At 37.2% G+C, this 16,989-nt stretch overlaps 1 protein-coding gene across 16 annotated transcripts in view; it reads right to left on the bottom strand.

The window, feature by feature from the left end:
• The window catches only part of CADPS2 (calcium dependent secretion activator 2), a 522,703-nt gene that overhangs the window by 300,302 nt on the left and 205,412 nt on the right, over positions 1-16,989 (bottom strand). For all 16 annotated transcript variants that reach the window (XM_029924158.1, XM_029924180.1, XM_029924174.1 and 13 more), the window contains exons 4-6: positions 12,740-12,820; positions 6,481-6,717; positions 943-1,064 (exon numbers count right to left, since the gene is read on the bottom strand). In XM_029924158.1, the coding sequence (XP_029780018.1) occupies positions 943-1,064; positions 6,481-6,717; positions 12,740-12,820 (440 nt within the window). The remainder of the gene's footprint in view (positions 1-942; positions 1,065-6,480; positions 6,718-12,739; positions 12,821-16,989) is intronic.

Genomic DNA, 16,989 nt, shown 5'->3' with positions numbered 1-16,989 from the left:
GCAGACCTGTATGGCTTTTTATAAGGCAGGGTGAGAAGTTGCAACTTGCTTCTTTCTCCATCTCATAATACTCTGCACATCTGTCCCGCTACACTTCAGTTTGTGTTCCCACCTTAAACTGTGCCTACCCTACAGCAAATGAAAGGTTTTATTCACCACTATCTATCCAGTACCTAGCCAGGATCTGAACTGATGTTTCCTATATGATTGGGCTCATCATCATGCTGTGATGAGACAAAAATCCTAAATCCTGAGGAAGGAAAAAAAAATTCTTTTCTATTGGCAATGTATAAATGAAAGCCGGGCAATTTTCACTCAAATTCCTGACTAGCCTGGTTATTTCTACCAGAGACTGTGATGTTTCCCAAGTTTCAGCCAGTTTAAAAGAACATCTTCCAAACTTAATTACACTCATTCCCAAAATTTGAAACCTAAAATTGCCAGCAAAGAACAGCTTTAGCTTCTCTGATTACTTTGGGGTTGTCATTAGCTAGTTCTCTAACTCAAGCCTATTCCCTAAGTGTTCTAAGACATCGGGCAAAATTGTCTCCACCTCAACATCATCAGTGTTAGACTATATGGAAATGGAAAAGCTATTAACGTATCATTCTAGAAATCGAAATAGGATCGAGCACTACCTTTACATAACATGTGATAACATGTTTTCCTTTTAAATGACTTACCAACACTTAATTGCCTAATAATTAGCTTTTCATTTGCATGTTAGATTTTCTGTTTGTACTACACAGGGATTCTGCTACAGTTCTAATTATGGTATCCCTATCTAGAAAGGCATACAATGATTCCAGCACAGTTCGGACAAACCTAGCCAAATAACAGTTTCAGAGTATAAAACCACACAATGCTGCAAATAAATACACCAGGTTTCTGTGGAAGGGGAGATTTGTTTGTTTTTTTTTTTTTTTTTCTCAAGTGGCTTACTGTGGCCTTGAGGCTTCAGCCTGGTCGGTCTGCAGTTTTTCTCCTCCTTCCACTTCCATTGTACAATAAACAATTCGATTGGGAGCAACAGACTTCAAACCTTGCACTTCCATGATGACAATCTAAAGATAAAAACATTTCAAATGATACATCAGGTTGGCAGCACTTAGCAAAACACAGACATAGCGGCATTGACTACAATTAGAATGACCAATTGAAAAAATGATCTGGTAACACCAATGGTATTTTATCTTTCTTAGAATCCACCTGTATTCATGGAAGGTGCAGTAAATAACCTTCTGAAGAAGTCTAGCATTGAAGAAATCTGTCCTGCTAGTTATTAAAGTAAGGTTAAAGTCTCTAAATATAAGCCCTAGTGAATTAATAAGTGAGGTATAAACTCAGATCCTTAAAAAATGACGGTAAGTCTGCATCAGGTAAAGCAAAACAACAATGAAAATTCAGTGAAGGCGCTAAAATTAGCACAAAGTGAAATACTATCTGAGTAGTGTACATCATCATCATTCCAATCAAATCAGTATGTGACATCCTCAGAATTTTCTATATTCACCTAGTTTATATGCCTTCTAAGAGTTATAAAAGAATATTCATTGAAGCAAATGTAAAAATGAAAAACGTAAATGTAAAATGCAATGTATTATGCAAGTTGGAAATTTTAACTTGCCAATGAGTATCTCACTACTAACTTGCCAAGGAAAAACACGACTTTTCCAACTATTAAAAGTAGGTGCTAATTTAAGGCAGTGTACTGGAAAATGGCAGAAGGTGATATTGTTTTATGCATAGGTAACTCCTGGAAAAAAGGGGAAACAATTTTTTTCAGGTGAGCTTTTTATATTCATATAAAAGGCTGCTCATCTTACAACACTGTAACCTAATGTTTTCACTGGGTGTACACATAAAATATGAACATTATTGAATATTATTTTCTATAGTTTTTTTGAACCAAAACTTGCATCCTAAAGATTCATCAATTCTCAAATGTCATAAAATATATTCAATGGCATTTTTACAATATGCACACTCATGCCTTTATTGATCTCATGTTGTATCTATACAAACAAGATTAATAGCATTCACGCCATGTAGCTACAAAAATATCCACTAAAAACATCATGTATTGATCATTTAATGCATTATTAAAGCCATTACCCTTTTCATTGAGTTGTGATATGAATCTGGAGGCAAAAGGTCTGAAAGAAGTCATCTTTAAGAAACTATTTTTCCTTACACTCTCCAGCACAACAGAAGGATGATGTTCGTAAATACAAATGCCAAATCTTTTTCATGAAAAAAATAGGAAACTAATCGCTAAAAACGGTCAAACTATGAACCATTTTCCTTCCTCAATCAAGACCTTTGTCATTTTATTGCAATGAAACACATACCAAGGCACAAATAAAAAGAAGGACTTCACTGAAAACAGACTAAGAACTAAAGACAACAGAAATATCTTTCACAGCTGCTCTAATACATTCAAGGAAGTTAAAGTAAAGCACTTAATCGTATTGATGGAAACTAAACAAAAGAAGATATATATTCTTAACGAATCAACCTCATTGATAGTCATTTTGAAATTCACTAGAACTAAGCAGAAGCTGAGACAAAGGAGATGTGTAACCATATCGATCAAAAGCCAACACCACATGGACTTACCATCGTGACCCTAATGGCTCCTTTTATTCATTTAAAAAAAATTTTTTTTTAAGTTTGAAACAGAGTTAGCACGCATGAGGGAGAGGAGAGACAGAGGGAAAGAGAAAATTCCAAGCAGGCTCCTCACTGTCAGAATAGAGCCCGATGTGGGGTTCATTCTCACTAACTCTGAGATCATGACCTAGCTAAAACCACAAGTCAGATGCTTAAGTGACTGAGCCACCCAGGTGCTCTGACCCCAGTGACTTAATAAAATTTTTGGAAGGTCAGTTAAAATATATGAAGCAACAGAATTGTGAACATATGGTAAATCTAGAAATGTTTTAGTTCCTATTTGGGAATATGTTTATTTGCACTACATCTCTGTCTACAGTGTGTTTAATAGTCAAAGTGTAAGAAAGAAGAAGGGAAGCATCTGCTTAACACTATTTCTGTCACCTCTACCACACGCTACTGTAAACAGGACCTCCTGAAGCATGCAGCTCAGGAAACAGTTTTCTGCTCTGCAAAACAATAGTCCCATCTATGCCAGGAAGGTTTTATTCTGCAGAATTGCCACTTTTAAAAGAAGGAACTTCTCTTTGGAATCCACACATATAAATAAAACAACACAATTCTATAGATCTCATTTCCAAAAGGAATAAAAAAAAAAACCAGCTAGTCTCAATCATTAATGATAAAGACAATCCAGAATCCCACGGACCATCAACTAACCTAATTTTAACGTAACCGTTTCAACCAATTCCCTGCAAAATTTGATAATGCAACTGCACAAAATAAAACTAGTCTAAATTCCATCTTCTCTTCCCCAATCTCTCTTTATAATAAAGATAAAATATATGGAGTTATTCTAGAAGCAAAAAGAAGAGAGACATGTACAAAATATAAAACTTGGTAGCATGCTTCTGAATAATGCATTGTCCACAGAGTTTTTGGCATTCGGGCCTGGGCAGGTTGGAGAAAGCAAAGCTAAGCAGTATCGGGGACCATATACTCCAGAGAAAAAAGGCACGGGTTCTGCAAGCCTAAAACCAGTGAAAATCAACTGTTCTCATGCCAGTGACCACCATTCCTCTTCTCTTACAACACGCAGACTCAATTTCATAGATGAACATCTACCATCCTCCCCTTACTGGATATTTAATTTTAAAATCCCATTGTATGGCTTATAGTTTTGTGGGTTAGCTGGTCTCTTGCTTTACTATTCTCTTTGAAGGGTTCATGAATGGAGAGACCTAAAAGTAATGGCATGTGGCTAACTGCTGCTTTTCGAACCATCAAAGTCCCCAATTCAATCAATATTTATCAAGTTGACTGTGTAGCAGGCAGTGTTTTAGGTTCATGTGATACCTCAGTAAACAAAAGACCTCACCTTCCCAGCGCTTACAATGTAGTAGAATATATCAAATAATAAACATAATTACTTAATTATATAGTAGGTGGTAAGGGCTGTGGCAAAAATGCAGCTTGTAACAGAATAGGGTGGGTATAGGAAGAGAATCCTCAGTAGCAATTTAAAGAGGCAGATAAATTGTGAGTTTTTTCAAATCCGCACTTATCCCTTAGACCCAGACTTCAGTTCCTAGGAAAAACTTTTCCCACTAGACCAATTCTAAGCTTGGCTGATGAAATGTGAGACCCTTAAATTCGATTAACTGCTTGCCTTTCAGAATTTTCCTAGGTTGAGAAGCAAGGCTTGGATAATGGGCCAGGGATAATCATGGAGCTTAGCAAGGCTGAGGTCAGAGGCCCTGGGGACAGAGGGGGACTAGTCTATTCTCTCAGGGGTCTATGGATACATACCGTGTATGTACCCTGCACCGAATGTGATGTCATTGTGGCTGAACACACATCTCCTGCGTATGATACTGGGGCATCACGGAAAAGATCTGTATTATGCTATGGAAGGAAAATACCTGCCTTATATGCCCACAGCAATGGAGAATATCAAAATTATTTTATAAGTGTGCAAGCTTCTCAGACAACGCAAAATGAAGTTTTAACTCCTGTTCTCCCCCTAAAACCATTTCGCTGTTAGCTGAGCAGCCCTGTTTAAGACACGGGCCACAAAGGAGAGAGCAATGCATGGTTTCACAGACACTAACTCAAGAACATAATTTTGTTTTTAAAAGTTTCGGAAAAAAGTTCAGAAGAGCCAATTATTTACAGTTGTTTAAAATTCTTTAAAGAACAGAGAAAAGGTGTTTTGAACTGTTTCCAGTCTTGCACATTTATATAACGGTAGATTTATACACGGCAAAAATAATTGGCTTTACAAGTTATACTATAATGAAGTAACTCATTTTGTTTCATACAAAGCTGTAAGGGGAAAAAAAAACTCAGCACTTATAACTTGGTCAGTAGGAAAATGGAGACAGGTATGCTAAGAAAATTCTACATGTAAGATACCGTGTAGTTTCCCATTAAATATCTCTTTAAGATACTAAAGAGATTGAGAAGAAATCCAGGAATGTCAAGAGACTGATAACAAATGCAATGATGGCAAAATCTGGGAACCCCAGAACTGAGGCTTGAGTCAGAAGAAAACCCGTTTCGACTCTGATAGTACATTTAATCTGCTAACCTACACACAAATCATTAGCCCTGAAGTCTAGAAAAAGAGAGACAGTCGGCTTATCCTCAAGCCTGAATTTATCTTAGAGCTGAATAAGTGGAGGATAACACAAAAGCACACGTTTGCTTTTTCAGCCACAAACTAAGCAAGCCAGGAGTAAGAAGTATTAACAGGGAAATTTAAAATGGCACCTTGTAAGACTCCATGTACTTTTCTGTCAGTCCACAAACTCAACGAGCAGTATTGGGTACCAGCAAAGGAACAATTTAACAATGAAGGAAGGAGTCAGAAGCCTTAGTTTTTGAGAGAGCTATAAATTTAAGCTTGATGTTGTAAGTGTGTGTTATGTGTAAATGCATAAGCATATTACATGGATTAGCTCAAATACACAGATTAGCAATGAAAAAATGTAATGATGAAAAACATCAGCAAGTGGTTGTGGTAATGAGTCTGTATCAGTATCTGGTTTCCAGTGAATTGTATAGAGATGAAACTCTGAAGTCTCAGGAAACATTATTTATCTTTTCTAAAGTTTATTTTTAAGACACACACACACACACACACACACACACACACACAGTGCACGCCTGTGAACAGGGAAGGGGCAGAAAGTGAAGGAGAACATCCCAAGCAAGCTCTGCATTATCAGTGCAGAGCCCAACACAGGGCTCGATCCCGGGAACCATGAAATCATGATCTGAGCCAAAATCAAGAGTCAGACACTTCAAAGGACTGAGCCACCCAGGTGCTCCTCTGGGAACACAATTTTAAATGCATGACACCTGTTTCTGTTCCTTAAACTATAATGCACATGGACATCCTGGAAAGAAAGAATTCTCTGCTTATCATCTATATTCACCCCATATTATGTTTCGAAGCTAGATGGTGTGATTTGATTTCAGAAAAATACCACAAGCGAGGTAGATTAAAAACACAGCCAAACCAAAGACTGAAAGCAATTCCCAAATTACAGAGCATTAAATTATCTGCTTAAAGAGTGCTCTGGCGTTTAACTTTATCAATAAACTCACACCAGCTTAGTTGTCACAAGACAACCTGCCTCAAAACTCAGTATTTTATAATTTACCTAAAATTGCTCTTATGTTTAAGGAGCAATTTGCATTAATTTGCATTCACAACCTGGTTGTCTAGCAAATGAATAATGTAACTTCTTCAAAATATATTACACTGCATTAAATTCAAAAAAATTACCACGAAGGTCAGCAGAAATTATTTTGCAGCCTCTTTTAGGCGGTCAGAGGTGAGCACAGGCTAAAGCCACTTACCTCTAAGGTGAATGACAGCACGACGTCAGATTTTGACAGCTGAATCTCATTCTCGTCTCCTATGTCCAAAAAGGCCGAATTCTGGGAACGTTTTAATTTTTGTAATTTAAACTCTGGACCACCTTTCGAAACTGGAAGACTTTCCAAATTGGCCATTAGCAAATTCACTGAAGATCGCAACTCTTCTATGTACATACTCTCCATTTCTTTTGCTATAAATTTAGGGAAGTTTCTTTCCTTGAAAATAATTGTAAAATGATAATGTTACAAAAGACATTTCAATTTGATCATAAAAGGTTACATGTATATATTTGACTCTCTTGGAAACTGTGATACTAAATATAAATGCATCCACACAATACTTGTTTGCGTTTCCAACCTTTAGAATCATCAGACTCTGGCAATTTTGATTATGTCTAAGAGTACCTTATATCCCTTATTCAGGATCATCATGATACAAAATGAACACCATTTTCATATTAACTTTATTTTTGATATGGTTTTGCTTAAGAAAAAAATCTGAAAACCTACATGGAAGAAAATTTAGTGTCTAGATCAATATTAATTAGCCACAGTTAACTTTGAAATGTTTGGGGTAATTGGTCAGTAAGAAAAATGTTCAGTATACAATACAGTGTTCAATGCCTTGCCTGTTAGGAAACAAATATTTTAAATATCTCTCTTACCACAAATGTGTAATATTAAGAAGATATCCTTTTTATAAAATTAGCATTCAAATTAAAAACCCATAATATTAAATATCAATATATTTCTAGAATTTTCCACCACACAAATGTGACTAATCTCTTACAACTATAAATGTGGTTTTTTTTAGTAAAGGTTTAGAAAATTTTAAGTTTAAAGCAACAATGCAAACTTATGAATAGAGCTCTACATATAAAAGAATAATATCAACTTAGCAGAGTCACTTTCTTTATGATCACATGAGCATTGCCATTTGATCCTGCATTCAATCTCTGCAATTCGATCCCTGCAATCAGATTTTGGTTTCTTTTACCCCATGAAAAGGACATTCCAAATGCTGGTATTTAAAAAGATATTGGTAGATATTGTCAAATTGCCCTTATGGAATATTATGCCCATTCATATTCCTTTACAAACAGCAAAATGAGGCTTCCTCAAACTACTGGCTCTTACTTAACCTTTGACAATTTGGCATTAACTCTTCCCTTAGAGGTAGAGAGTTTATAATGATATTAAGTATGACATACCATGTTGACTACCATACAAAACTGGTTGGGAATAAAACAGCTGTTTAATGCTCCAGAAAAGTAGTGCCTTTCTTACAGTTTCCCTGGGCATCAAAGCCCAACACAAGAAACCCTCATCTCTGGGAGAGCTAGAAGACAGCGGAGCGCTCCATCACCCAGCACCCAACCTGTAACTCATGTGCCCTCATTTGTTCATGGGATGGAAAGTAACACCTGTCACCACTTCAGAAACCAGTCCCAGAGTCCCGGGCCACCTGCTTTTCTCTTCCCCCAGTATAACCTTCACATATTTCTTTTAACATAATTTGCATATAATCAATATTAAAATTGCAAATTTATTATCACATAGTAATTAAATATCCACATGCAGAAGTAACCTTTGAAAGAAGACTTTTAAGTACCCTTTCAACATCCCTCTAAGTTTGAAGCAACATCCCACAACAGTTTGCAATTCCAGGAAAAACATGTAGCTACTCAGTTACAGAACACCTTGGTTTCCTTTGGGGGAAAAAAAGGTTTTGGAATGGTTTTCTCTATGTATGTAAAGGAGAAAGAAAACTACAAGCAAAATATGCCACAAAAATAGATTTATAGATTTGTGCACTCACTTTAAAAGCTATTATGAAAAGTATCCAAAACTTAGAAATAACGCAAAGGGGTGAGGGGGGAAGGCCCTTTCAGTGTCCTGTATGGGTAAAGGGCCTCCAAGATCATCTGAGGAAATATACTTAGTTCAATTTACTGTTTATGGATGAAAAGTGTCAAGGGTGCCTGGGTGGCTCAGACTATTAAGCATCCGACTTCGGCTCAGGTCATGATCCTTCAGTTTGTGAGTCTGAGCGCCACATCAGGCTCTGTGCTGACAACTCAGAGCCTGGAGGCTCCTTCAGATTCTAGTCTCCATTGCTCTCTCTGTCCCTCCCCCTGCTCATACTCTGTCTCTCAAAAATGAATAAACACTAAAAAAAACCTTTTTTTTAAGTCTCAGACAGCGAAACTACACATTACCTTATAGAATTTCATCTGGAAGAGATGCAAATAAAACGTGTCTGGTGAATAAGATAATCCAATGGTTATAGTTTAAAACTGCTGGAAATTAACCACTTTCAGGTCTAATCCATAAATCTTATTTTAATCTTGGCTAAAAACACCTAATTTTAACATGTTCTTGGGGTTTGTTTTAGCATATAACTAGTTGGGCTTATGCATTATGCTTTCAATAAAACCTTTATTGCGTTATTTTATGGAAAATGTAGCATTAGCATATAAAAAAACATACTCTTATTTAGCTTTAGTTAAAAACACTTCATCCACTATCATTTTTTAAGGAGGAGACTGGCAGGAATCACCAAAAGTGACTTTTATCAGCATTTTCCAACTTTTCAAGAAATAGACTATACTCAACTTTTCTTCCTTTCTGGGAGAAAAGACAGACAATTCTGCCTTAAAGTTCAGAGGCTCATTAACAGTATTTCATCAACTACGTTTAGCCTGTTTATGTGGCCTCTTCCTTAGAAACAAAATCAAGGGTACTTCAGACGACTATACATATTAAACTTGATCTGTTAAATTAGAGGAGTCAGAAGTGGGTCATCCTCTAGTTTAACTGTGAGTTGCTCTGCTGGTTTAAAAGTTCTCATTGACTTGCTCATAAGCAGCCCTAACACATGATACACGTGAAAATGTTTGCTCCATAAAAAAAGTCTCAGTATTCAAATTTGGTCACTTTTTAAGTGCTCCTAACCTTCACGAGAGGAAGCCTGGACCAGACTTGAAGGTGGAAGATGGAGACAGTTGTCAGATTCTAGAAATACTTTGAAGACAGATGCAAATGGGTTTTCTAATAAATTTGTCTTGAAGCATGAGAAAGAGAAGGGAGTCAGAGAGGATTCCAAGTTTGCTTGGTGTAACCGAAAAGACAGTGCTGCCCAGAACTGGCCTAACCTGACCACTTAACTGGAGAAGTTAAGCACCCTCCCTCCCTTCCTCATTCCTGACTCCACCTTGTTTTTCTTTTCTAAACAGCACATGATCACCCTCCGGAGCTCAGTTACATGAACTCGTGTTGCTCATTGTGGGGCCCTCCAAACACAGGCTCTGTCAGGGCATGGCAGAAATACTTTTGTCCAGTTTTTATCCCAAGACAGCTACCCATCTGTCTGGATGTAATCCAAGCACCTACAGCACTGCATGGCTATTTTAGCAGACGTTCAATAAACATTTCTTCATTGCATTTATGGATGGAAAAATCCAGGCTCCAAAAAGTTAAATAAACTTGCCTAATACTCTATATCTAAGAAACAGCAATCATGGATCTGCCTACAGGTTTTCCTGGCTCAGTCCACACCTTTCCTACTACTTCCATATTACACCTTGGCTAATGTATTAAGGTCAGTATTTCTATCCCTTCAGAGAGATTTCTGCCCAGGGGCTTCGTTGTTATATTGTACTGTGAAGTGTGGTGGGAGGGGTTACTGATGACCAATGATTAATGGACCACACTTCCGGATTTATCAGCTTGAAGAGGCAGCTGGGGCCCAAGAGAGCAAATTAGATTCTGGAGTCAAAAGACTAGGGTTTGAGACCAGCTTCCAGCAATTTATCTGTTATGTAATCTTGAGGTCAATAATCTCTAGATCTCAATCTCCTGGTCTATAAAATAGATTTATTGTATCATCTGCCCTTGTGGGTTCATAGGATAATTATAGAGATACAATGCAACAAGGTCAGTAATTATAATTAATGTTATGAATATTTTATGAAGATGGCTTACAATTGGTGAGATTAAAGTAGAAAGCGATTAAACATGTTCTATCTGCTAGGTCAATATATTCACCAAAAAGCATTTTATTTTTGGTGGCATTTTTTCCCCTACCAATCCCACTGGCTCCACTTCCTCCTCCATACTTTATTTTTGAATGTTTGTTTATTTTGAGAGAGACAGACACACACACACACACACAGAGCAGGAGTGGGGGAGGGGCAGAGAGAGAGAGAGAGAGAGAGAGAGAGAGAGAGAGAGAGAGAGAGAGAACGAGAATATCCCAAGCAGGCTCCAAGCTGTCACATGGAGCCCGATGTGGGGTTGATCTCAGGAACCACGAGATCTTGGCCTGAGCTGAAAACACAAATCGGACATTTGCTTTACTGACTGAGCCACCCAGGTGCCCTGCCTTTCACACTTTTTGAAATGTGTCAATGTTTGTGATAACATCACTGGGGTGCCATCAAAGAGAACTCTCTGTAGATGCATCACTGACCCTTAACAAGTCCAGAGGTTATAAACCCACCTTGTCTTCCCTAGGCCTGGACTTGAGAAAATACCAATGGCTCTCTTGTTTCATTCCTCTCCAAAATTTCATTTAAATTTTCTTCTAAAGCATCACATCTTAGGCCAAGCCCTTGCAGAAGCAAATCTGATTCGTGACAATGTGCACAGTCTCAGGTATGACCTAACATACACCTAGGCAATCTACAAACGCAGCTCGCAGGTCCAGAGTCCTGACCCACAGGGTCTGCGAGATCTCTCTGGATTCTCTTCTAGCCTTGGGTCTTCTAGAAAAGCAAAGGTCTTTCCAGTTTCCAATTCAGCTGAGGGTTTTAGGGAAAGACTTTTCTTCTCTAAAGTATCCCAAAGCCTTAATTTACTTGACTTCCATTCTACAAATTTGACATTTTGATCTCTGGAATGATGTAGTGTCTCTTCAGATATCCAGACCCTAGTAACATGGCATGTTGTCCTTCAACCGCTGCCCTTTGTGTGAACGTGACTCTTCAGCTCCCAGTTCACACCATCCTACGTTTCCATTCATCTGGAGATCCTTGCTCATCTATCTATGATTTGCTTCTCACCAGTTACTCTCCCTCTCTGCTACCCAAATTTCTTTCAATTTTCTCTACTTTGCTATCTATCTCCAGTTTCTCAACAACTCCCTTACTTTTCAGTTTAATAACAGAGTTTTAGATAAACACAGTATTAGCGTTCTTAAAACATATATTATTCATAAATATATTTTTCTTTGCAATTTAAATTGTTAAAATCAGCACAGGACAGGTCTTCTCAAGTGCTGGAAGAGTTCACCATCTTGATTTGAAGGATGGTCACACAGAGTGCAGACACACATATATTCACTGAGCTTGCAACTCCGATATCTATATATTTTACTGTACACATTATCCCTAAGTTCTTAAGAAATGAAGAAAATGCCCTCAATAAGGAGGATTCTTCAGAAAGATGTAGGGAGGGAAAGGAAGAGTCTGCTACCAAATATTCAAAGTTTTGCTTAGCAGAGGGGAAAAAAGGGAAAAAAATCATAGTCTCAGATCAAGAGCACTATCACCTCAAGTCTATTGGTAAAGACTAATTTTTTTCTTACCACTAATAAATTAATCCTTCAATTTACTAAAGAATGAGGCGGTTAATGAAGTTCTATGATCTCCAAAATGTCTTAAGAAGAAATTCATGGTTTTTGTTTGAAACTTATTCCCATTACAGAGAAACACAGGGACTGCACAAAATAAAACATTATATTGAATACACGATCTGAGAGACTTTTTACAAGAAACTTCAAGCTGTATCTTTGGTCCATTCAAATATTAGTTGACTCTACTATGTGCCAATCACTGAGTTGGATACTTTAGAATATGTGATTTCACATATTTCACAGGGACAATATTTTACTCCCTGATTGTTTAGTGCAATATTAAAATTCTTCTAAATCTGTCAGTTTTTTAAAAATCAGGCATTGCTTTAGATTAATCTACAAAAGCTACTGAATTAAAATAGGTACTATGTGTAAGGAATTTAAATAGGTACTATGTGTAAGGAAGTACACAAAGGAAGTATCTACAAAATAGAGAGTATGCTCCATTTAGACAATCTGCATTCATATATTTGGCTTAAGAAGTATGCACATAGAGAAGAAAATGATAAAATTATGCTGCATTTATCTACACAAAACTTTTTCGGCTCACAGAAATCTACGTACAAAGAAGTGTGGCACACCATGTCAAAGTTAACCATTTACCTTTGCCATCTTCTCTGCCAACTGCAAACGACCATCAAGTTCCCGTCTGATCTGGGCAGCCTGTTCATCTGCATTATCCAGCTTAAAGACAGAAATTACACAGATGTGATTACCTCACGGCAGTGACCTACAGATTAAAGCAAAGACGTAAAGACTCCATTTTTGTTTTTAGTAAATTATCTTAGCTAACGACTGAGAACACAGAACAATGTTTAATTAGGTCAGCAGCCCAATCACATTTCTTGAGTACCTTTCATTTTAGTTTTGTTCACAAAAAAGTTATTCAATTGCTTAAAAAGTTATTCAGTTCCTTAAAAAAAATGTTATTCAATGGACGGTCATAGCTCAGTTTACCAAAAATCTAATTAGGATTATTCTTTGCCCAACCTGTCCAGTAAGTTCTTGTTTCCTTGAAGTTGTTACATTGTCATTAGGTTTATTCATTTCCTCCTTCTATCTTCTTGAAGGTCAATACTTAGTTCCAGATAGAGAAGTCTCTTATTTTGTTCTTTCAAATTTCCAGAGTGCATTTCTGAATGGTGAGATACTGAGTAATGTTTTACTTCTTTGTCATTTTTATAACAAGTTTGTATATTAGGGCTAAACTATAAAAGTACCATTTGATTGACTGATGTAACTTCCTACCCTTTAAGTCTTCATATTCTCCTCATTCAAGTTATCAACAGACGTATACTGCCAAGAAACCCTTCCATTCTTTACAGATTGGCATCTTAGAATTTCCATTCTCTTGTACTAAATTTGACTGAAAGCAAGAAAGGCATGCTATCATTTTTAGATACTTACATAGAAAGTTACTTTCACTTATCCAGTGAAATAATCCTTTTCTTATATAATTTCTTAACTTTTCCTCATGATTCTCTTCTCCCCGATTATTCATAATCAATTTACTAGTTCATTATGAAAACAGCTAAACTGAGGAGGTCCTAGGAGCCATGCAGTGTGGGATGCGCCGAGTGGGCTGCAGATGTTTCTCTGAACTTTAATTCCTTCTCCTTTCCTACCTCTGTCATTCAGAAACCTGGACCACACAATACAACTGTACTACTGTAAACGTCCACCTGAAGACTGGATTAGTATGGACTACAACATTAAATGGCTAGGAAAATATAGGTGTATTCCATTTGCTGAAGAACTACAAATGGACCAGACTGCATGCTTTGAAACAGACTTAAAAAAAAAAAAAAAAAAAAGCCTGAAAAAGAAGAGTAGGGGCAATGCAGGTCAACAGGATGGTGGCGTCAGAGCAAATGTAAAGAGTCAAGAAAAGGGGAAGATGTCCAGTAAGAGGGCACCAAAAGTTTGGAGGTGAGATTAGTAATCTTGGTGGCAATGGGATGGGGCTGGAGGGCAGGCAGGGAAAGGTACATGGGAGATGGGGCTGGAGAGAGAGACCAGCTACTTCACAAAGGACTCTTCACAGCCACATTAGGGAGTCTGGAGTTGGTTCCTATAGCAGCAAGAATTGACTGAGGTGTTTTAAACAAGATTCTGGAAAGATCACTTTGTCTCCAGGATTAACGGCAGGTTAGAGGGACATAGGAAGTCTGTTGTTTATTCATTAGAAGACAGATCTGCGGTTAGTTTCCAAAAAAATGTTTCCAGGTTAATTTAAAAAATCAAATTCACTTAAGGACAAGTTTTAAAATAGCCAATATTTTCTTAAACTAAATTGTTGGTAGACATGTCATCTCAAAACAAATACAATTTAATTAATAGGATACAAAGTCAAAGAAACAAAATTACTCTTCACTGTCCAAAGTCAAAATAATCTACATTAAAAACTAACAAAACTGTTCAAGAATGTGTGGTATGTCTGTTCCAAGTAACTGAAACCAATGCCCTAAAAGCAAAAATTATGTGTAAGAGCTTGTAACTACAATACTTCAAATACGTTAAATGCAATATGGAAAATGTTCTGATCTTTGCTTAAATGCTAATAAATGTCTTTCCACAGAAAAAATGAAATGATTATCTGCATGTAAAGAGTTCTAGTTCCACTAAGAAACAGTATCTTACATCTTAAAATGAAAGGTCATAGTTCTCCTTCAAACTCAATCGCAAAACACTATTTAACATCTTCAAATATTTTTATCCTAACAGCTCCTAATCTTAAATGGGATTATTTACTCACTTCTGGGTTTTGCAAGGATGATCTTCGCAAGAGCCAGTCTTCTGCTACTTCTAAAAAAATATTAATACCTTAAATGTATTTTCTGAAACAATATAGGCAGACAAAAGCAGAGCGCTGCTGTACCAAAGGACTTGAGTAGCTTTCTCTTCCTTAATAAAATTTTCAGAGACTGAACGCTAATTTTTGTGACTGCTGGTGTCATATGGTGAACACAGAACAGCATACTTCCAAACATGTTAACAAAAGAGAGGAAAAGCTAAAGACAACAAATAAATTCTTATCTGTTTTTGTGTCATGTAATACTAAATAGAAATGAAGGAGTAAATCAGTTGGTTAGCTTTTTTTTTTAATATGAAAGAATGCTAATGTCCCATGCTTTTTGTTTTGAGTATTTATTACCTTTGTTTTCAAATTGAAAGTTTATGTAATTTTTATAAACATTTTCGTAAATGTTGGTTCAATTGAAATTAGCTTCACATGCAGTCGTACGAAATAAAGCCACTGTAGACTGCCCAGTTCCCCCCAATGACAGCATAAAGAAAACTATACTACCCTAGCACAACCAAGATATTGACTTTGATATAATCATCCACCTTATCCAGAGTTTCTCAGCTTTATGCTTACTCATTTGTCTTAACCTATTATTTACCTAGATTCACATGCTCACCACCACCCGTCAAAACACTAAAGAGTTTTAAAACCCTAAGTTGCCCTTTTATAACCTCCCATTTCCCTCGAGGGAATCCCCAGGTGGTTAGTTTTAAGAATAATGTACCTCTTTCCACGATGTTTAAAAATAAATACTAAAAAGGCAAATGGATTTTTTTTTTTACCTTCCATGATGAAACTGGAGATGGGTTCTCATGAGGTTAACATTTGTTAAACAGCAGAAAGGGGCCTCAGACCTCTGAATCTTCACCTTCACCACCTGAGTGCTCTCCTCAAAGTATCTGGCCCTATGGTACATAGCACCTGCTCATTGACAGCTCCCAAGCACGCATCTCTAGCTCCAACCTTTCATGAGAGTTTTGGACTTACATTTCCAGCTACCTATTTACCATTTCTGTTCATGTGAAGACAAGGTGCATTGCACTAGTAAGTGCAAAATGCAATCCTGACTTCCAGCTGCCCACCCCATCACTCCTTTGATGCATAATGCCATGTCCTACAAATCTTCAAGCCCAAAGCCTACGGGTCTTTAACCTTCCTCTTTCCCTCAAAGCCCACATCTAATCCAACCTAGAGTCATGCAGGTTGAAACCTAGATCACATTGAGACAGACCAAAATTCAGGTACTCAGAGTTCTTGGCCAGGACTACTTTTTTTGGGGGGAGGGGGGAGTGTTTCCTTAGCTACTTCACATACATCTCCTTTCATCAGAACAGTTGTGCCTAGGGTGATGGTGAAAATAATTGTTTTTCTTTTCTGAACCTTCAAGAGAACATGGGTTTTTACACCACTCCCTCCACCCCTTCTCAAAACAAAAACAAAAACAAAAAACCAGAAAGTTAAAAATAAAGGAAAGAAACAGAAAGAGAAAAAGAGAAAAAGAAAAAAGAAGTCTGGTTAGGTGGTTTATAGATGTGGGACATCAGATTTTAAAATGCTGGGTATTGGCACAAAAATAGACACATAGACCAATGGAATAGAATAGAGAACCCAGAGCTGGGCCCACAAAAGTATGGCCAATTAATTTTTGACAAAGCAGGAAAGAGTATCCGATGGAAAAAAGACTGCCTTTTTGGCAGGTGGTGCTGGGAGAACTGGTCAGCAACATGCAGGAGAATGAAACTAGACCGCTTTCTTACACCATACACAAAAATAAACTCAAAATGGCTGAAGGACCTGAATGTGAGACAGAAAACCATCAAAACCCTTGAGGAGAAAGTAGGACACAACCTCCTTGACCTCAACCTCAGCAATTTCCTACTCGACACATCACCACAGGCAAGAGAAATGAAAACAAAAATGAACTATTGGGACTTCATCAAGATAAAAAGCTTCTGCACTGCAAAGGAAACAATCAAGAAAACTAATAGGCAACCAACAGAATGGGAAAAGATCATTGCAAATGACATATTAGATAAAGAGCTAGTAT

This window comes from Suricata suricatta, chromosome 2 (assembly GCF_006229205.1).
Source record: "Suricata suricatta isolate VVHF042 chromosome 2, meerkat_22Aug2017_6uvM2_HiC, whole genome shotgun sequence".
Taxonomy (NCBI): Eukaryota; Metazoa; Chordata; class Mammalia; order Carnivora; family Herpestidae; genus Suricata; species Suricata suricatta.
This window is presented reverse-complemented; position numbering and strand designations above follow the sequence as displayed.